Source organism: Mytilus californianus, unplaced genomic scaffold (assembly GCF_021869535.1).
Source record: "Mytilus californianus isolate M0D057914Y unplaced genomic scaffold, xbMytCali1.0.p SCAF_9, whole genome shotgun sequence".
Taxonomy (NCBI): domain Eukaryota; kingdom Metazoa; phylum Mollusca; class Bivalvia; order Mytilida; family Mytilidae; genus Mytilus; species Mytilus californianus.
In genome coordinates, this window is record NW_026262745.1 from 94,162,800 (window position 1) to 94,185,728 (window position 22,929).

General features: G+C 31.5%; 1 protein-coding gene and 1 long non-coding RNA gene across 3 annotated transcripts; both read left to right on the plus strand.

The window, feature by feature from the left end:
- The first annotated feature begins 6,931 nt into the window (after positions 1-6,931).
- Positions 6,932-9,212, plus strand: LOC127715328 (uncharacterized). 2 transcript variants are annotated; one of them, XR_007988300.1, is made up of 4 exons: positions 6,932-7,073; positions 7,543-7,639; positions 8,507-8,647; positions 8,970-9,212. It is a non-coding gene; the product is annotated as an uncharacterized LOC127715328 (long non-coding RNA). The 2 variants fall into 2 exon arrangements; XR_007988299.1 differs by lacking the exon at positions 8,507-8,647.
- Positions 9,213-13,883: 4,671 nt separating this feature from the next.
- LOC127714047 (E3 ubiquitin-protein ligase TRIM9-like) lies at positions 13,884-21,932 on the plus strand. Its single transcript, XM_052219995.1, has 6 exons — positions 13,884-14,685; positions 16,938-16,985; positions 17,825-17,872; positions 19,089-19,106; positions 21,161-21,172; positions 21,923-21,932. Exons 1-6 carry the CDS (start codon positions 13,919-13,921, stop codon positions 21,930-21,932), a joined length of 903 nt encoding a protein of 300 aa, XP_052075955.1. The 5' UTR covers positions 13,884-13,918.
- Positions 21,933-22,929: the final 997 nt, after the last annotated feature.

Below are 22,929 nucleotides of genomic sequence, written 5' to 3' on the forward strand. Positions count from 1 at the left end.
TCACTTCCGTTTGAAATAAGTAGTGAGTTGTAGTGGCGGGTATTCTAAATCGTTCGGTTTCATGTCGATCCGGCCCAACGTCGATCCGGCCCATATTTAAAGTCGATCCGGCCCCAATAAAAAAATATACTTATAAGGAATAAAAATAAAGATATATATTAATTGTAATTCATAAATGTTTATGAATTTTATTATAATGTAAAAGGTGTACGGTAAAAAAAATGGCCTTTGACAAATATTTTCTTTAGATGAGTATAAAACAAGTAGGTTGATTATGTTTTCATTACAAGTTTTCAAGATTATTGGGTATAATTATATTAAAAACGTATATAACAGAATTTAGTACAATCAACAGACATCAACATTAATCAGCAGTAATTAGCATTTTCTTTCAATTGACTGTGATCTTAACAAGTCTTTCATCCTGTGTAATAACAAATAGTTACATACACAACGGTACAAGCCGATCCCCAAGCTGATACATACCAACTTTGTTTTTGTTTTAAGTTCTTAAAACTTCTCAAATCGAGAAATGTTGTTTGATTTGCCGAATCCTTTCTATAAAAGAGGAGACAGAATGCGTTTGCAAACAATGTCTACTATACATCCCTAAGCATTTGAAGAAAAGAAATAAAGAAATAGAATTTACAAATATTTGGACAAAAGTAGCTGACATTAAAAATGATATTCACAGAGAATTTCTTTAAAAAATAATACACAGAGCTGTATTAACGGGAGAAAAACAAATAGAGGAATAAGAGGCATAGATCCACAATGCAAATACTGTAATAGACAGCTTGAAACGTTTGAACATCTATTTATAGATTGTAAAGAATTAAAAATGTTTAGAACTTATGTGATACAAAACGCTTAGAGAGTGAAAATGTGCATTCAGTGTAATTATTTTGTCATTATCTTGCAATAAAGAATAATGGATACTCATATAACTTGTTTTTTTTTTATCTACACAGAACTATTCAAAATATTGTCAACTTTAAAAAAATATATTAACTATATTCGATATTACAAAAAAACAACATGTGTTATAGAAGCCTCTGATGTTACCTGAAAAAAAAATACAATTAATTATTATAACACATAACACAAAAAAAAAAAGATCAAACTATAAAGACCTTGCTGATTACGTAACTTTAATCAACCAGGATTTGATTGAATTAAGTGATTACGAGTGGCATTACCTTAGTTCACAATCATCAGACAATTGTTGAATAAACAAACCAATTATAGATTAATGATTTGATTAAACAAGTCATTATATGATGAGTTAAATTTTATAGGTTCCATTAGACTGTAAATATTTATTTAGCTATTCTGTGTGTGAATTAAATAAAATAAAAATCGCCATGACATTCAAAGTTATCATGGAAAATAACTTCATATTAATATGTTGAAGCTGCTCTACAAACAGACACAATCACACTCAGTTTCGCATCGATTTAAAATAATTCTTTGACTGGTACACCAATACTTCACTTACCTGTTGTCATCCATCATCGATACTTTTTGCAAAATCAATTTATACTGTTAAAAATCCTCCAAAGTCAATATAGTTTATTCATATTTTATTATGGGGCCGGATCGACTTTGGGCCGGATCGACGTGGGCCGGATCGACTTTGGGCCGGATCGACTTGGGGCCGGATCGGTTTGGGGACGGAACGACCGGATACCAATCGTTCATGTGTTCAAACTTGACAAACTGACAGTAATTTGCAAATATCTCGATAATTACCAAACGAAATTTTATCGGTTGTTTTTTTAATTTTATTACGTTAAATACGAACTTTAGAATACGACAAACATGATTTAAACGTTCCAGTACTTCTTTAAATAAACTTGGACGTCTTAGAAGCGGCGATTTCATTTTTTGTCTGTGACGTTACTAAATTGTTATAACTACTGTCTATATTCAATCACACACCCCTGATGGAATCTTCAGAAATAGAAGTTTTTAAGTAATAACTGCTTATTAAAAATATAATATAAATAACTGTTAGATTAGAGTGAATCCCTTCAGTGGCGGATCCTGAACTTTTCATAAGGGGGGGGGGGGGGGATGCTGACTGACCTAAGGGGGGGGGGGGGGGGCGCTTCAGTCATGCTTCAGTGATTCCCTATATAATCAACCAAATTTTTCCCACGAAAAGGGGGGGGGGGGCGGCCCCCCAGGCCCCCCCTGGATCCGCCTATGCCCTTTCCTGACTGACAATGAGTAAGACGAAATGATTTATGAATTATTGTTGTATGTCTTATATCTTAAAATCAATTATTCTACCCATCTCTATTGGAAAGGATATATATTAATGTATTATAGGATGAACTTTGAAAAAAAAAACACTTTTGTTTATATATATATATAACTTTATTGCAAAACATGAAACCATGACAGGTTAAATTGCAAACATAGTACATTGTATACACAAGTGACAAGAAATATAATACATGATAAATGTTTTAAACAAGTCAAGTTGATATTAATAATATATATATTATATCAGTATATAATTGACCAATGTGGACCTTATTTTCGCAATTCCATAGATTGCTTCATATAGTCTACAACACTAGACAAAATATCTTTATTGGGACCTAGAATAGTTTTAAGTTTAGAGTTTGAGTCAAGCTGGTTAAAATTATGATAATGGGTTTTAATTGCAATTATAAGGGGATTTCTAACATTACTGTTAATTTGGCAATGAAGGAAAAAATTGTTCCTCATCATCTAAAATTTTACAAACTTTGCACAGTCTGTGTTCTCTTTGAATTTTTTTATAACGTCCTAATTCAATTTCCAAATTATGGTCACTTACACGTAATTTTGTTAAAAATTGACGACTATTAAAATTGTTTAGATTGTGCAAGTAGTCTTCCAATTTAATTTCATTTTTAAGTTTACTATAAAGATAAAGTTTTGAACTGTTATCGATATTTGAAAGTTTTTTTCAAGAGTGATGTTATTATACTTTTCCTTCACAATATATTTAAAAGTTTTTTTCAGTGAATTTTTTATAAGTTTAAAAGGTTTATCAAAATCAACATATTCTTCTTCATCAATATTAAATTCTTTAAAAATATGCTTGGCAAAGTATACCAAGTTAGTATATATTCCATCTTCAGATATAGACTTATTTACTGCAAAGGCTTCTTTAACTAGAGGGTTTATTTCATGGCTATTAATTCTACAAAAATATAATAAAACTTGAGTTTTTATAAAGGAGTCAAGTGGAAATCGTCCTAACTCAGACTTTGCAGCTATATTACATGAGATTTTTTTAATTCCAAGAACAGTTTTACATTTATGATGCACTTTCTCAAAGCTGAATCTATCTGTCAATGATAAAGTATCACAGTTAGTTCCATGCAAAGTGGCTCTATTTATGGCTCTAAAAATTGAGTGATAATCTTCCATAAACTAGATCTCGCTATTATATAAAATTATGGGTTTAATTAGTGAATCAAATAATTTACATGATAAATCAACAGGGACATGATGAAAGTTAGACATATATTTTTTTAGTGAAAATAACGCTTTAAGCGCTTTCTTGGATAGTTCATGTGTAGATCTCTTAAATTTTCCTTTATTATCAATAATGTTCCCAAGAAAATTATACTCTTAAACTTCAGTTAACTGATTTTGTTTATAAAAAAAATTTGACTCAAAAGAATTTCTAGAATGAAAAATCATAAATTTTGTTTTACTTGTATTTACAGTCAGTTGCCATTTGTAGCAATATTTTTCCAGTTTATTCAAAGCAGATTGTAAACCGTTTTGTGATTCTGATAATATTAATTTATAATATATAACCAGTATTAACAATTAATAAAATCTTTAATTTGAGTTTTACCAGAATCATATACATGTCTTAGATTGTATCAAGAATTATATGAAGTAGATATGCATCATTTTTTAATACCTCATCCATATGTTATGATACCCTTAAGAATCAGTTAGTACTAGACATTTACGGTTCTTTTAATCCTTATTACGTGTTAAATGCAGATATCAACAATTTAACTGTCACGCCAAAAGAAAATTAATTGATATGATATTTCATACCTGCAATTACATGAATTATGTCAATGTATGTAGCAGAAGGTTTTTAATTAAGATGAGGATATCATTTTGGTTATATACGGTATCAATTGAGAAAGCAATTAAACTTTATTGTTTACACTACAGTCAATTATGACTAGATATACAATCACAGTGATGATTCTGGTTATTGGAGCCTCTATGGCTAATACAGATCATTAGTCTGATAGGTTAATTTTTAATTATGTAATTTCTAATATTATCTAATCTAATATAATTTTGGGTTAATGACGACTGCCATGTAGGGTATTGCGCCAGATTATCATTTGCAAACAAACTCATCATAGACACCAAGATTGAAATTTTATGTTACGCCAGAGGCGCGTTTCGTCTACAAAAAACTCATCAGTGAAGCTCGAATAAAAAAATGTTAAAAAGGCCAAATAATGTACGAGGTTGAAGAGCATTGGTGACCAAAATTTCCTAAAAGTTTTGTAAACAGTTAATTTATAAATATGACCGTATCAATGATAATTCATGTCAGCACAGAAGTGCTGACTACTGGGCTGGTGATACTCTCGGGGAATTAAAACTCCACCAGCAGTGGCATCGACCCAGTGGTTGTAAATAAACTCATTATAGATACCAGGATTGAAATTTTATATTTACGCCAGACGCGCGTTTCGTCTACAAAAGACTCATCAGTGACGCTCGAATAAAAAAATGTTAAAAGGCCAAATAATGTACGAGGTTGATGAGCATTGAGGACCTGCATAAACTTTGACAAACTATACACTCGCTGCAAATGCGTCTACGGTTTGCCGTTCGTCGTTTGTTAGTGAAATAAAATAAAATTAGATATGCATAGAAGAGCGATGTTCCCTGTGTCGTCTATAACATTTTCTACTGCGGCTGTGTTCCCCGCGTAATAAGTTCAAATGTGCATGCATTTTTGACAGTTCAAACAGGGTCAGTAAACTCTGATTAAACGATGCATTTGTTTCTACTTTTGTAACGTTTAACAAACTACATCAAACGGCACACAACGTTTACCAAACTTTGGTTAGAAAGATATGCACTCATAGTGTATAGAAAACAAATTGCCTGTAGTTGTTTGTGAGTTGTTTCTTAATCCATTTTAAATCGTACCATTTCAATTAATTGATTCATAAAAATATCGGAGTATTAATTTTAGTATATCTAATGATTATTTAAAGTTCATTATCGAAGTTAAATGTAGAGGTAAAACGTAAATATGTTTTTATAAGCTTCAAATTTTATGTCGGTGGAAAATTAATTGCTTTATAAAATGTATAATGCAAAAGATAAAGACTAATATGTTTATATTATTTTTTTATACCAATATTACATAATTCAGTATTAATTATGAAAAGAGGTAGATTAAGGAGGGGGGCTAGTGTGCTCACTCCGATTTTGTGGGAAAAATCAATGACTATACATAGAGAAACACTGAAGCATGACTGGCGCGGACCCTCTAAGGCAGTCCATGCCCCCTCTCATTATGAACATTTATAGATCTACCACTGATAAAGAGGGGACAGGGGTCAAGGGACAGCTACATTTGTAGGGAATGATAGCTGGTGGGAAGCCGGTGAGTCTAGGTGGTGAAAACCAGGATCAGTGGGCGATACAACATAAGGATATGTTAGAAAAATTTGTTTGCCAATTGTCGTCATAGGGTTAATGGGAAGGAAGTGGAAGTATTTAGGATTAGGGGGGTGGTATTAGTCTTTTCACATGATTTAAACAACAATAAAAAACAGTGAAAATGTTTAGTCTCAATCCGGAAACCGATAGACAAATTTTTTTTCTTCAAAAGTCGTAGAGAAAACTTAGCTAATGCCAGTCATTATACATGTATATTAATAGGAATTATAGCCCAGGCAAAGTAATGATACTTTAATTTCCAGGTGTTACATTTTTGGGAAAACGGCAGACAAGATTGTTGAACTACTGTCCGACAGCTGTGCCTGCAAAAAGAAGACAACTAAAGAAAAACCAACAGAGGAGACAAAGACCGCGAAAACTGCAGAAACCTCAACAGAGAAACCAAAGACCTTTACAACTGAAGAAACTACAACGGAGAAACCAAAGACCTTTACAACTGAAGAAACTACAACAGAGAAAACAAAGACCTTTACAACTGAAGAAACAACAACTTGCTCTGGAATTCAGAATTATCAGTATTATACACTCTCCGCTTTCCAGCTCCAAACATTTGAAATTCTTTTGTATGTCTGTTTATCTCTCCTGAAGTATCCGTTACTATACTTGAACAGTCATGATATCATTTATCTGCGGAATATTAGTTCTTCGGTCCTTTTTACATTTTTTGACAATTTACAGACCATGCATAGCTACATGTGTTCCGCAAAAATTAAAAAAAATATAATAAGGACAAAAAGAGTTATGGTTCCGCAGCTAGATTTCAATTAAAACCTCATATAAAGTAGCTTGATACATTTTTATATATTAATTATTTGCAAAAGAATGAATTATTCGAAATACTAAGGATTTTCTTACCCCAGTCATAGATTATCTTAGCCGTATTTGGCAAAACTTTTTGGAAGTTTTAGTCCTCAATGCTCTATAGCCGAAGGAGTATTAAATCGGTTAAAAATAAATTTACCATGTTCCGAGGGATCCTACAATATTGACGTTATATATATATATATATATATATATAGTCGCAAGAGCTATAGGACAATCTTTTCTAAAAAAAATAAAGGCCGGACTTATTCTGAAATAATAAATCGGAAATCAATTTTGACAGTCATTAAATTGAAGCAAATCAAAAACCACACTGGTCTAAAACCTGGATAATTTTGAATGCTTCATTCATATAAACACTAACTTTTGTTGTTTCAGTGAAAAGACCAAATGACTGTAGTGACTTGGACAAGTCGACTTGTAAAAGTGGAATCTACAAGATATACCACAATAAAACGCCTGGATTTAACGTTTTCTGTGAAATGGAAAAACATGGCGGAGGATGGACTGTTAGTTGTTATCAATTATGTTTAGTTTATTCGGTTGATTTTATTTTAAATTTAAGAATTCACCCTCCATTGATCATGTTGATGGCTATGAAATGACATTAATTTTTCTAAAAACCTGAATCTTATACTCTCCAACCCTCCCCCCCCCCCTCAAAAAAAAATAAAACCAACCAACAACAACACAAAAAAAATAAAATAATCAAATAAAGAAACACATTTCTTTTTTTTCAGTTAAGCTCACTATCAACGATCTGTAAATGTGCAAAATTAAAAAAAAAATACACAAATATATTGATATGTTAAACTTAATCGCTTAAAATGAAACACACACAAACACTCTGTCTAAGTAAGGATCGTGAGACTTTTAACCATAATGTGTCAATTGTAAAGCGACTGCTTGGGGGAAATGACATTATCTCTAAAAATTCGTTTTCTTTGCATCAAACTAATTGTACATATTGATTTATAGGTTTTTCAACATCGTTAGGATGGGAAGTTGAATTTTTACCTAGACTGGGAGTCGTACAAGAATGGTTTTGGAAAAGTAGATGGAGAATGTTGGTTAGGTACTGTATACTGATTATTCGATATATATATTGCACTATATTGATATTCTATGAAAACGCAGGCTTTAAACATTTTCGGAGCATAATTATTTGTAGAAAAGGTACCCATCTTTTTTTGTGTCGAGCATATACACCATATGGATGAAATAAAGTAAAGGTGTAATAACAACATTGATTTTCCCCTACTAGTCTTTTGTTATATTTGCACTTTTCAAAAAAATTGTGCAGAATTTATCTTTGTTTCAAATAAAGAAATTCTTGGCATGAGTAAAGTTTTATCCTGTCCAGTACTATAGAACAAATATTCACATAACATTTCATCGCATAAAGATGAATAACCGTCACTGATGTTAAACAATCAAATTTTCACATCTTTTGTACCTGTGTGCAAGCTTTTGTTACCATTTAACCTCTAGTTTCCACAATATTCTATAGAAACGCCAAATAAGAAAATAATGGTGCCTAGGAACACCTGAGATATAATTTTATGACCCAGAGTTTTTTTTACTGCAATGAAATGTAGGATTAATTTCCTACAACTTTCAAATTCACGGGAATATTTTTTTCGACCATTTATCGTATGCAACCGGATGTGAATATGATTTGGTGGTATTACACCTCATGGCGTTTTATCAGCTAGCAAACTCCGGCATAAAGATGTGGTTCATTAGATGTTGACCAATGCCGTAATTCTCTTAATTTCCCTTTCATTTTGAGAAGCTTCTTCTGAAGATTTAAATCCTTTGATACTCAAATCAATTTAATTGTACATAAAAAACATGTTACTTTTTCAAAAAGTTAGCTCTAGATCTGTCCGTTGTATATTTATATATTTTATTTGATATCAAATAATTACTCATTATACAGGTAATGACCACCTGCATCAGATCACATCTCAGGGAAAGTACAAACTGTGTGTAGATATGCAAGATTTTGAGAATAATTCAAGATATGCAAATTATAATCAATTCGAAAAGCTAACGGTGGCAGGTCATTTTGGCACTGCAGGTGAGTGTCATTTTACATTTCTTGCTTACTGTATCTATTATCATAATCCGTTTATTGATTGATTGATTTGTTACTAAATTACCCTTTCATAATTTTTGTTGTTTGGTTTGGGAGTTTTCTGTTATACTACCAATTATGATATGGTGTTCTTCTTTCGCTTTGGAAACAGAGCCATGTTCTAATTGATCAATTGAAATTGCAACGTCGGTTGTATTTTTGAAATTATGCGGGTTGAGATGCCCAATGAATTTTAATGTTCGTTATCATAAGGAGTAGTTGTTAGTCTGCTACTTGAATGGTCAATAATTTTATAATTGAACAGGAGATTCATTCACCTTCCACAATGGGGATAAGTTCACAACAAAAGACAAAGATAACAGAAGTGGATGCGCAAATGCATACAAGGGAGGATGGTGGTACGGACATTGTCATCTTAGCAATCTAAACGGTCTATATTTGAAAAGAAACCACAATTCGTTTGCAAATGGTATTGAGTGGCACAGTTGGAAAGGATACTACTACTCTCTGAAGACAACAACAATGATAATCCGAAAAGCATAGACAGAATAAGATATGGATCAATAAAACAGATATATTATTTTACAGTATTGTTATTTTGTTTTCTGTTTCCTGAAGATGTTATGCATTTTGTAAGATATGTCAGTTAATGCAATGATATATTTCATTCTGGGATTAAAAAAAAATGTATAATTTCTGAAATCTGTACTTTTTTTATCATTAATGAACATTTGCATTGCATGTTTAAGGGATCATTTAAATGATAAATTTCCATTGTCAATAAAGGAAACCGGTAAATTCTATGGATAACAGAACATACAAAAAATTGGAAAATAGCACAATCATTTAAACATGCAAAAAAGAAATTATTTCTGAAGAAACAGAGAACCGTTATACACTGTTTCAAAGAAACTCGGATTACCAGAATGACGTTATTAAATGTTATGAAAAGTACAAAATAGTATAAATCAGGGGGTTTCCTATTTAACTCATTTTTCTCACGTCAGTCTATTAGATAATTTTTCCAAGAATCCATTGCCAATTGAAATTAATTTAAACTTTATTCCAACTTTTCACTTATAAACTGTTTACCTCCCAAAAAATGTTGAACACATCCGAACTTGTGGGCGTTTGTTTTGGCATTTGACCAGTCAACAAAAGTTAGCTTAAAATTTGTACATCTTTTACTGAAAAATTATATTGCATGTATGTTTCATGTGAATCCGATAGTTTAATTTGCTAACAATAATCGCGTGTGATTCTAAAATTAACCTTCATATTGAAATGAATATCACATTCGTAATGATACGTGCTTCCACAAAAAAGAGCACGGGTACAAAACAAAAGCTTATTATTTTTTTTTCATGGTCTAAGCATAAATATTTTATTTTAGGAAGTCGAATCCGTTTCTTGATGTTCTCTAAAGTTCTGATGATATATGTATGATTACCAATTGCAAGCTTATCATCGAAAATCAACTGCTGCAAATTTTCATTATTCATGATTGCAAAAAGGATATTCTTACGTCGATGATAAGCTACAAGACAACACCATGACAAATCAGATAAACAACTTGAAGACAACATAGAAAACTAGGAACAGATAAATCAAGGAATCAAACATAAACCGAAAGAATCGCATGAATTAATGATAAAAAGGGAAAACTTTTAAGGCGCATCGTTAATGTAAACGTCTACCTACCTACCTGCAGTACCCGCTATAAATATTAAAGAAATAACGAAAAACTAAATGTGAAACTAATCGCCTTCATAAGATGTTGTAGTGCTTCCAAGACAAAACCATTAAACCAGGTTCAACCCATAATTTTTCTTAAAATATCCTGTACTATCTCAGGAGTATTGCAGTTGTTATCAAATAGTTATTTTCTATGTATGTTTGTGTTCGTTTTGTTGCTCTTCAGTATTCCTATTGTTCCTTTATTTTCCTCTGATACTGTGGATTCATTATTATTCGTTGGATACCAATTTTTGTGGATTTCGTGATAACCAGGGAACCACGAATTCCAATGTACAACGAATTACAAATTTACTATAAAAACGTTTGCAGACTTTGGCAAAACCACGAAATCAAATATCTACGAAAATGCAGGAATTCCTCAATCCACGAAAATTGGTACCCACGAAAATAAATGAATCCACAGTAGTTGATGTGTTTCCCTCGGTTTTAATTTGTAACTCGGATTTGTTTTCTCTCAATCTATTTATGACCTTTGATCACAGGTATACTACTGTTGCTTTTATTTACCGTTGCCAATTATACATCCTCTGAAAATATGTCATGATCTGCTCACTCATTACTCAAATTCTTACCATAAGCAGGAAGAAGAAAATAGTTCGCCCCAACTACCATGACTACGACCAGGGTACCATGTTAAGAAAAAAAAAAGAAACGTACGTGGAATAACGATATATCATCCGAACTCCATTTAGGATATCATAATAATAATAACAAAAAAAAAAAGAGACGTATATAAAAACAATGCCCCAAACTCCGTTCAGTGACATGATAATATGGAAAAAAAATCAGAGGAAAAGAAAAAAGTCACTGGATATTCGTTTGTATTGACTTATATAAAAGAAAACAGAGCTAAGAAAACAAATTGTGGTGCGATTTTGTTTTCTATGGCGCTTTTTTTATTTTATTGTATAGATACAGATATCGTCATAACTTATTACTTTAGATATTATATTCAGTTTCAAGTTACTGATCTTATTGTCGTCGTGAATCAATATATTATACTTTTAACTCATAACATTAACAAATTCATACATAAAAGATGTCTAGGTTAGTCTATAAAAAGGTATATACTATGAAATTTAGAGCGAGGGGCTTGCCCCGAGCTCTTAATTTCATAGTATATACCTTTTCATAGACTATCCAATTTAGCACATATTTACAACTCGAGTAATCTTTTAATTGGTCTATTGATAGTTTATTTTGGCTGACTACTTGTATCACAGGTGTTTGTAAAACGGAGCTCATTAACGAAGTTTTGTAAATCTACTCACTAGTATCATTGTAAAATATGTGATTTCAAAAGGCCCTTGACTCCAGAATGAAAAGATGGCAGCTGCTGGTGTAAGTATGTATATTGATATAAAGTGGTGTTTCACTATACATGTTCTTCTTACATGGTAAGATGACCAAATAAATTGACCAAAAGCAGGCAATAATTAAATTGCAGTGGAAGCTTTACATGTTTTGAAAACATTTTTTAATTTCACTAAAAACTAAAGCTATAATAAATTTGAAACATATAGATAGTTTGTCCCCATAGATATAGTCTAGCAGATAGGCATTAAAAAGCAACTATCAATAGATCAGAGATTATAGGTTTTGTGTGTTTTTTTTTTTTTTTTATTATTTCAAAGTAAAAACTAAAAGATTTATCAGAATATGTTTATATATATAATTGGCACATTATCTTCAGACATAATCACAATTTTTCAATTCATGACATCGTCCTGAACATGCATGAAATATTTGCCACTGGAAATTAAGCAACCGATAATCAATAAATCAATCAATTCATGACGAAATAGATCACCTTCCTTAAGAAAGTTTAAAAAATTATCACCAAGTTGCTTTAATTTCCCTTCAGAAGGTTTCATAGTACACACTTTTTTGTGTACAAAGTAATTGCATGGATGATACATTATTACATTATCATAATTTTAAGATATCGTTGTACTCTAATCAAGGTATAAAGAACCATATGTATTACCCTTTATTTAAATGAAAGAAATAGCAATTATCAAAAACATTTTTTAGATCCAAAGATTTTAATAGCAGGATATTTAAAAATCAACGTGAAAACTAATTACAAACTATTTAATTTAATTTGGAACACAGCATTTTATTTCAAAACAGCCAGCGGCAATTTTTGATTTAAATATCTTCATTATGATACAATGAAATCTTACCCTTGTGGTCATTCGTGTGTTTACTTAGTACACGGGAAAAGTATGTACTATGAAAATTAGAAGGCAAATATAAGCAATTTGATTGGACGAGAAGTTGTAAGTATGTGCTAACAAACATAAAAAACACTGAAGTATTTAAATAGATCGATATGTGTGTGTTGTTGACACCTGTCATATTATCATTTATAAACAGTTACCTGTTACATTATCCCTTAAACAGGTAAACATATGGTAAACAACTGTATTACCTGTTACATACACATTCAATTGTTCGGATTCATGTATCGCAATTCAATTCAATTCAATGTTTGATTAAAGTCTCATCTCTAAACAAGTACAATCGATATTTATAAATTGTAAAATAATACTGCATCAAATGAGAGCTATTCTATACAGAATAATGAGAGACTTCTAAATTGCATCAACTAACAGAAGTTCCATTTGAATCTCTGTTATTAAAAGTGTCGTAATATCTTTTCCTGTTGGAACAAATATTCTTTACCCTTTATTCGTTAGGAATATGTACTGTTATATTTATTCCAGTGGATAATATTCCAGAATATTTTTTCCATTTGGAACTTATATTAGCAAGGAACTTCTATTTCGAGATAATACTACATTAAAAAATGTGCAATGAAGTACTTTTGAAAATATATAAGATTTCCAAGCCTTAATTTAATGGAGCGAAAATATGGATAACCAAATATATATACATATGTAAATTATAGCAAGACAAGTTTACAACCCAGGCAATAACAACAACTCTACTTTGCATACCTTCAATGTATAATTTTTATTTGAAACGATATCCCAAAGTTATTCAGAATTGAATTAAATGCGAAATGAAATGATAAGTAAATCGATAGCAATCAATTGAACAAATAAAGTCCTATAAATAGTAACGGCTTATTTCTATTGTAGGAAGTATATACAAGTATCACTTTTTAAATCTTCTTATTGTTGTATTAACGTATTCACCATAATTCATTTCATTTGAAAAGTTACCAATTGAATCATATATAAACATAAAAAAGTGAACAAAACAATATTGATTGTAAATCATACCTATTTCATTTTGAAATATAAAATTATATGTAATATATATATAGATAAAAAAAAAAAACAATAGTAGCAGAAAATATATTTATCAATCCAATAAAAGGTAGAACTTGTTAAAGCTCTATTTTTACCTTAAACCAACCAATTATAAAGGTATGTTCCGGAAATTTGTATCCATATCCGTATAATAATACAGGGATTTAAATTTACAGTGTCATACATAACTACAGGTAAACAAAATAGACAAAAAATGGCGCAGGTAGCTTTTAAAACTTGTGAAATTTGTGTTTCAAGTCCTGGACATAACTACTGTCAAGAATGTGACCAGTTGTTTTGTGATGGATGTAAAATATCTCATTTACGGACAAAGATGACAAAAAATCACACATTTCAAAGTGGTTCTAACATTAACCCGGAAGTTAAACAATACTGTAATGAACATGATGAAAACTTTATATACTACTGCAAGGAATGTGATGCACCAATATGTAAAATATGTGTTATTGAAAATCATAAAAAGCATGATTTATGTGAAATTAATACATCAACTGAAATAAACAAAGCTGAGATCGAGAGCGATATTAACATAAAGCTGAACAAACTTAAAACAAATATAATGGGTATCGAGCAAGGAACACATGCATATCACAGTGATGTCGATGGAGTCATGCATGCCATAAGAAAAGAAGGCGTACGATTGAAAGAGCTTATTGATACACAAGTTGAAGATCTGATCAGATCAGTGAAAGAGCAACACGCAACACAGCTCCAAAACTTACAGTCTATTGGTAATGCATTTAAAACTGATTTGAATAAAGTAGAGGAACAGAACACGATCTATCAAGACGCACAACAGATAACAGAGACGTCAGCATTGCTTCTAAAACTGAAGGAAATAAAGTCACAACTAGCTGCAGTAGAAGTAAAACAGCTTACTGTCATGCCATCGGTAAAATATGTAAAAAGCAGAGCACCAAGAAGTGAAATAAAGAAACTGATTGGAGACTTAACATTTGGGTGAGTTTTTTGTTAGTTATTGGGTCACAAAGTTCAAAGGGCATCACTTTTGGGATGCCACGGAACATTATTGATATTTCATTGCATATTGCAAAATCCTAGGTAATTTATACATATGATTTGCACAATGTGACAGTGGCGCTTTAAATTATATTGACTCCTTTAGTTGCAGTTTAAAAGGAAAATTATTCAACATTTGCAGATAATCCAACCTATTATGTCTTGGATCTTAAACTAACGTGTCTTTAAAAACTCATTTGGCGGTTATTTACAAATATGATGTGAAATTCTAAGGAAAATTATTTAAATTTGACTATTTACGTGATGGGAAGGATAAAATCATCATGTTTTTGATAGAATTTAAGAAAGCAGATGAGGTAAAAGTTATTTAACCTAGAAATTCAACATGTGTTACCCTATATGCGAAAACATTATGAAAAATGTCTTCTTGATTTATATTATGAATTTTTCGTTATTTAAATAGCAAGTATACCACAGTTTCGCTTCCATTTTTTTAATGTAAACAAATTGCTGGTGTGACTTAGGTATTGGCATATTTGCATTTTTAATATAATCCTATTGTAATAGATATTCTCGTGTTAAAACAATATGGCCGCTATGAAAATTAGCAAAGTACCCCAATTTTTGCTATATATGGTTAATATAGAGTATAAGGTTCACTTTCAGCCCAGTAGTCAGCACTTCGGTGTTGACATGAATATCAATTACATGGTCATTTTTATAAATTTCCTGTTTACAAAACTTTGAATTTTTCGAAAAACTAAGGATTTTCTTATCCAAGGAATAGATAACCTTAGCCGTATTTGGCACAACGTTTTTGAATTTTGGGTCCTCAATGCTCTTCAACTTTGTACTTGTTTGGTTTATAACTATTTTGATCTGAGCGTCACTGATAAGTCTTATGTAGACAAATTGCGTGTCTGGCATCCAATTATGAGATGGTAATTTAATGCATAATAATCAACACTTTTAAGGCACCTGTATTCTCAGAAAGTGTTAGCTCTGACTAACTTTTGGCATTCACTACTACATAAAATGTATCAAGTGAAAATGCTTTGATTAAACTAAGGACATCCCCGACAAGGTATTGCTACCTTAAATTACTTTGTTTATTTCAAATATAAAAAAAGAAAGATGTAGTATGATTTCCAAAGAGAGAACTATTCACAAGAGACCAAATGACACAGAAATCAACAAATATAGGTTACCGTACGGCATTCAACAATAAGCAAAGCCAACACCGCATATTCAGCAATAAAAAGGTCCCAAAATGTAAAACAATTCAAACTAGAAAATTAACGGCCTTATTTATATACAAACAATTGAACGAAAAACAAATATGTAAATAAAGACATCAGTAGTATACCACTGTACGAAAGTCATCAATCGATTGAGAGAAAACATATCCGGGTTTCAATCTAAAACTGAGGGAAACACATCAACAATAAGAGAAAAACATCGAAACAAAAGAAAAATACTGAAGTGCAACAAAAAAACAAACGACTATGCAACACACACACAGTAACGAACTGTAAGATAACAACTGACATTTGCCTGACTTGGTACAGGACATTTAAAGAAAAATGGTGGATTGAACCTAGTTTTGTGGCTAGCCAACCCTCGTGCTTTCATGGCAATGTTAAATATAACACTAAATTGACAACAGTACATGACAGGACTACAGTGCAAATAAATGGAAGATCATTCTGGACAGAGAAATACACAAATAAACAATACAAAAGAACATTTCGACATGCTAATAGTTAACAAAGGTACCAGGCTTATAATTTTATACGCCAGACGCGTGTATCGTCTACATAAGTCATATCAGTGACGCTCAAGTCAAAATAGTAAAGAAAGCCAAACATAGATGAAGAGCATTGATGACCCAAAATTCCAAAAAGTTGTGCCAAATATTGCTACGGTTATCTGCCTGAGATAAGAAAATCCTTTATTCAGCATAATTTATACTTTTGCAAATTGTTAATTTATAAAAATGACCATATAATTGACACAACAACAAACGACAATCACTGAATAACAGGCTCCCGACAGGCAAATACATACAGAATGTGGCAGGGTTAACGGGATCCCAAATGAATTTTGGAAAATATCTTGCTTTTATATTTCATTGAACGCCGCTAATAAGGTATGATTCATAAATATTTGAATATTGATGCAAACATTATATTAGCGAACGCACATCGTTAAGAGATCATTTCTATTTTTAGAGAAACGGGAAAAAGAGAAGTAAACCCTAAACAACGTGAAAATGATAGGTATGCATTCGTATTAACCAGTGAGAGATTAAATCGTCGACATATTTGAATTCCGGCATCAAACATTTCTGTGAATCTATTGTATTTAAAATGAGACTTCAAGAAAGAAATAGCATTTTCCTCACAAATATGGTCATTACGGGACATTTCCTTGGTACTGTACTATTCGGGGAATATGAAAGCAAACCAAGACTTTTTTAATTCACTTATGTATCTGCGAAGACATATCAATATAAATATGAGTAGAATGTGTTACGAAGAATGAATTAATGTTGTTGACATGAAATATCTATGATATACTTTATTATTTCATGTTGAGTAACGTTTAGTAATTCGAAACACTAAGGGTTTCCTTACCATACATGAATAAACAAATCCGGTTGAATTTGTTGTGACCACATGCGCTGCCTTTGGATTGTCGTCGAAAAAAACCCATTTACAATACAAAAACAATCATTTGGTTTTACCATGTATTTCTGTTATTTTTTTTTCATAAATTTGAGACGACCCTTTGTTTTTCGCCAACTGTAATCGTAAGTCTAAGTGTAATCCTAGGTATAGACTTTCTTTCCGCAAATGTCTAATGAGACTGCAACCCAAAAAACATATAATACGCAAAAAAACATCGACATCTTAAAACCTTAGACCTTATCGCTATTTAAGAATTTGCGACACTTGACCTGAGAATTTGCAACACTTGACCTATTGACGTCATAAAACAATTACTTTTCCTTTGTGGCGTACATTTTACGGAAACCTTGTGATGTTCAGGTATGTCCGAGAAATAGCAAAAAGTGGTATTGGAATCTTTCTAATCGTTTGATATGCTATCTTTATAGAGACACTTCACCAAGTAGACAATTCAGCTACAGATGCTACAATTGCAAGTACGTGGGATGTTTTTTGTTTTTATTTTCATTTGATTAATACAGCATAAGCTTTGGATACAGTAAGACAGTAAAGGGGGAGCGAAAGATACCAGAGGGACGATCAAGCTTATAAATTGAAAATAAACTGACAACGCCATGGCTGAAAAAGGAAAAGACAACAGACAAACAATAGTACACAAAACACATCATAGAAAACTTAAGACTAAGTAACACGAACCCCACCAAAAACTGGGGGTGATCTCAGGTGCTCCGGAAAGGTAACCAGACCCTGCTCCACATGTGGAACCCGTCGTTTTACTCATGTTACAACCCCGTAACAAGTCTAATTTGGTAGGTACCAAAGATATGACTTAATGACCAAATCAAACATGGAATTTTTATACTTTTTCAATAAAAGCAACTCAACTATTGATCACAATGCCTTTTTTATTCATTCCTGAAATATTTTGGTTGCCATCAAATTTTTAATTTTTTGTTTATATAAGTCCAATTCTTATTTTTCTCGTTTAAATTATTTCGTCATGTCGGGGCCTTTTATAGCTTGCTATACGATTTTCTTGTTTTACTATTGTTGAAGGCTGTATTGTGATATATAGTTGCTGATGTTTTCGTCTTTTGGTTTCTGGTGTACAGTCTTTTTTTTAAAATATGTTTTGATTGTTGAATGCAGAAATCAAATGTTGAATGTTGAAATCGAATGTTGAATGTTGAAAACGAATGTTGAATGTTGAATGTTGAAAACGAATGTTGAACGTTGAAATCGAATGTTGAATGTTGAATGTTGAAAACGAATGTTGAATGTTGAATATTGAAAAAGGAATGTTGAATGTTAAAAACGAATGTTGAATGTTAAAAACGAATATTGAATGTTAAATTTTTTTTTACATGTTGAATATTGAAAACAAACGTTGAATGTTGAAAACGAATTTTGAATGTTGAAATCCAATGTTGACAAACGATTGTTGAATGTCGAAAATGAATTTTGAATGTTGAAAACGATGATAAAAAAAAAAAGATAAAAAAAATCTGAAGAAAAAAAAATTTTGAAAAAAAAAAATTTTGAAAAGAAAAAGTTTAACAAAAAAAATTGAATATTGAATATTGAACCAACTTGACAGAAAGGTGTATGTTTTTTATTTTGCCTATTCCTCCTTTTTACACAATGTTTGGGAATAGTAAAATAACTATTAACTTTAACTGGTTTGAATTTCAGGACAGAAATTGTTTCTGAGTGAGTATTCCTGTTTGTATGAATTAACGAAAAATTCAGTGAATGAGATTGCCTTATGGCAGAAAATACTTATATATGATATATTCAAATGGAAATGAAAGAAATCATTTTATCATTGGCATCGTGGTTTAGCTATTTCATAGTAAATATTAAATTGATCCGAGTACTTGTCAAAAATATGTCTAAAGAATAACTTTTATAAAAACGGACATTATTTATTTATCTTCATCAGATATGTTAGCTTACTAAATACAACCAGCTTGTTTTAAATGAATACTGCAACGTAAACGGGTTTTCGTGTGAAAACGGATTTTCCTTTCATAATTTGTCTCATGACGTTATACCCCGCTAGCTCAGCCGTTTACGTTACTGGTAGAGAGGGTTCGGCCTGTGCTTTCGCTCCAGGACTTCTGACAGCATACTGACAATAAAAGGAAAAAATAAATCCAATAAATGACAGGTATAAGAAACCAAGAAAAAACCCAGAGATGACGATTTTGCCAAGCAACGTATTTGCTCATGTAACAAATAACCAAGACTCATAAAAAAGTTTCATATTTAATAGACTAGACAATAAATACATAAATATCGCGGTATCTCCATGTGAAAGTTTAAATTCTTTAGAATTTCAATACATTTTCGAACTTCCCCTTTTAGGATAAAACGATGCGGTGAAAAATACCCATAAAAAGTTAACCAATTCAAGGAAGAGTTTGGCCTTAATGCTATCAAATTGAATAAAATGATAGATACTAGAATTTTAGAGGTGTCCGTTTAATTAAAATATTAAGAGTTGTACACCGACTTTGTTAGACTAGAACATGAACCTCGTAATTCCATAACTAGGGAACAAAGTCAGTCCAGTAAAAAAAAAACACATCGCATTAATTCTATTCCCGTTTAATTTTCGGTCTAACCAGAGCAATGTCTGAAACACATTTTTCAATATCATTGACCAGTTCAAGACCTTAAATAAAACATGCGATAATACAAAAATTCTATTTCAGAGTAAGGCACGAACAATTCCGAAGATTGACGACCGTTACTCTAAAATATCCCTCGGATTAACCATTCTTCTAAATATCGCTATCAAAATGAACCCTTTTTCTTAATAAACCCGAAATTATAAAATACCTAGCTAGTGTACAATTCCCTTTATTCATTTTGGAACGGAAACGTAAATTTATAAATTTAGAAATGTTTGACTCTAAGACCGAAAAGAAATATATCAAATGTAAAGAAATAAATATTTAAGTCAAACATTGTAATACAAAATAAAATTAAATTTTAAGTACAACTTACAGGTACGAAAGTTTTCCCCAATCTAAAGAAATGTTGTCCAAACGAGGTTTAAATATCCAAGTCTGGACATTGAGTTTCAAGCACGAGAAAAACGATCCCCGCGAAAAAGTGACCGGACAACTATAGTTATATATAATATCTTAAAATAGAAAAAGGGGAATTTACGATGACCCATAAACGTTACAATACCAATATTGAATTACTTAAAGTAATGAAAAATATGATTCACATATGGCCGTTGTTGATTAAAGCAAACAAAGCGTTTTGTCATGCAAGTTATTTCGATATTACAAGAAAACTGCCTTGGAAACTGGTTCTGCACTTTAAACAAAAAACACCCAAAGTGTTTGCAATCCTAATAAATGCCGACACTACAATGCGTTAACAACGTTATAACTATTTAGTTTATACAGTCTGAGTTATCAAAACGATGTAAGAAATAAAATGAATGCGTTATTCCATACATTGATATTGACATTTTTTTACACAAATATGTTTATCTTATCTAAATTTGAAAAAAAGTGTGCATTCCATAAAACAAATGTGAAAGAATCATAGAGAAATGTATAGATATGACCGAGTAATTTTCTAAGAGAAGTTAAATGCATGCACTTTTTTTAAGAGCAGTCTCTTTAATTCATGATGACGCGTACGGAAATAAATACAAGTTCAAAATTCTTTGTTCTTCTTTTGAAACATATTTCATAGTTATGGCATCTTATTTGATTGTTTTGTTGTTTTTTTTTCTTCAGTAAACCACCTATGTAAGTATTTGTGTCATATTATTATCATATTTTTAGAAATATAAGGTATGCATAAGTGTCAGTAAAAATCAAACTACATTCTTTTTTATATTAGTAAAACATTTTGGAATTTTCAATGCTCTGCAAATTTTCGTACCGTCTCTGTCATCTGGTAGTAATTTCCTCGCCTCGATTGTTATTAAACGTTTGTTTAATCTACGGCAGGTCAAGCCAAAACTTAAAAATAAGTGTTTGCTGCTTCTCATCTGAGCACTCGGCTTTAAGGAGTAAGATCAAAGACTGAATGTGTCGGAGTCGAAAAAATGTGTCCGGGAATAGTGACGTGTCTTTCTGCGGAATGTTATCTTGTGGGCTAAAACGTTCAAAATCTGGCTCAGCATGGCGGTCTCTTAGGATTCATATTCACATTCATATCGTCCTTGTCTAGAATAATAAAACATAATGTGAATAGGGAATATGTCAAAGAGACAACAACTCTGCCAAACTGATATATAATAAGAATTTTAATTAGATTTACCATTAATCGTTAAACAATCATTCATCATCATAATCATTAAACTGTTTCTTGTGTCATTAATGGTTTTACTGTAGACGAGATGTGCGTTGAAGAAGCGAAGTATAATTTGTGTGTATGCTATTATTTTTCAAGGTATTATCCTGTTTAAACACGATTTTTTTTCATTAAATCCACATTAAATGTGATCAGATATTTTTTGTGTACTAATATAAATCTCTTTCTATATTTTACAGGAAGATGTAAGTACAATTTAATATCGTTTTCATAACAGTGTTGACGTGGCGCGCTCGGGTTAACAATTGAATAGGTCAGATTAGGTGAACGTTCGTCTGTAACGCCCACTTATCAAATCGTACTTGTTAATTTAACAAAGACTAAAAGGCGGAAATCAATGGTGGTATTACACTTATAATTGATCAAGTTGATATGTCTCGGGTTTAGTTTGTAATCCGACTTTGTTTTGCCTATTCGAAGAATTACTTCTGAACTGCGGTATACTACTGTTGCCTTTATTCATTCAACTAAGAAGAAAAAAAATAACCTCAGCGGATCACAAGTACATGTACTACTTAGGATGGTTTTATGATCATCCAGGTTATGCTTTCTATGGAAAGTTTTGTTAAGACATACATATATTTTGGCAATTTTACATATAATGTCTGTTTTGTTTAAGCATCGTTGTAAATATAACTGAATTTGATGCGACTGTCATAGTGAGAGGTTTAGCGCTATAAAACCAGGTTCAATCCACCATTTTCTACATTTGAAAATGCCTGTACCAAGTCAGGAATACGACAGTTGTTTTCCATTCATTTGATGAGTTTTATCATTTGATTTTGCCATTTGACTAGGGAGTTTCAGTTTTGAAGTTTCCTCGGAGTTCAGTATTTTTGTGATTTTACTTTTTATACACGAACGCCGATAGCTCATGTTTTGAATCAACATAACTTTAAACAGCCACCACTTCAAAGGAGCCTGTCTTGGCAGCCTTGTATTTTCAAATTCAATTATCAAATTCACTTAAATCCACATGTAGAGCAGGATCTGCTTACCCTTCCGGAACTCCTGAGATCACCCCTAGTTTTTGGTGGGGTTCGTTTTGCTTCGTTTTTAGTTTTCTATGTTGTGTCTTGTGTACTATTATTTGTCTGTTTGACTTTTTCCTTTTTTAGCCATGACGTTGTAAGTTTATTTTCGATCTATGAGTTTGAATCTGAGTCTCTCCGATATCTTTTGCCCC

Excerpts from the sequence above, each read along its gene's own strand:
- LOC127714047 (XM_052219995.1), top strand. The coding sequence starts at position 13,919 with ATGGCGCAGGTAGCTTTTAAAACTTGTGAAATTTGTGTTTCAAGTCCT. Across the intron at positions 14,686-16,937 it reads ATTGGAGACTTAACATTTGG|AGAAACGGGAAAAAGAGAAG; the intron begins GTGAGTTTTTTG and ends TTCTATTTTTAG. Across the intron at positions 16,986-17,824 it reads AAACAACGTGAAAATGATAG|AGACACTTCACCAAGTAGAC; the intron begins GTATGCATTCGT and ends CTATCTTTATAG.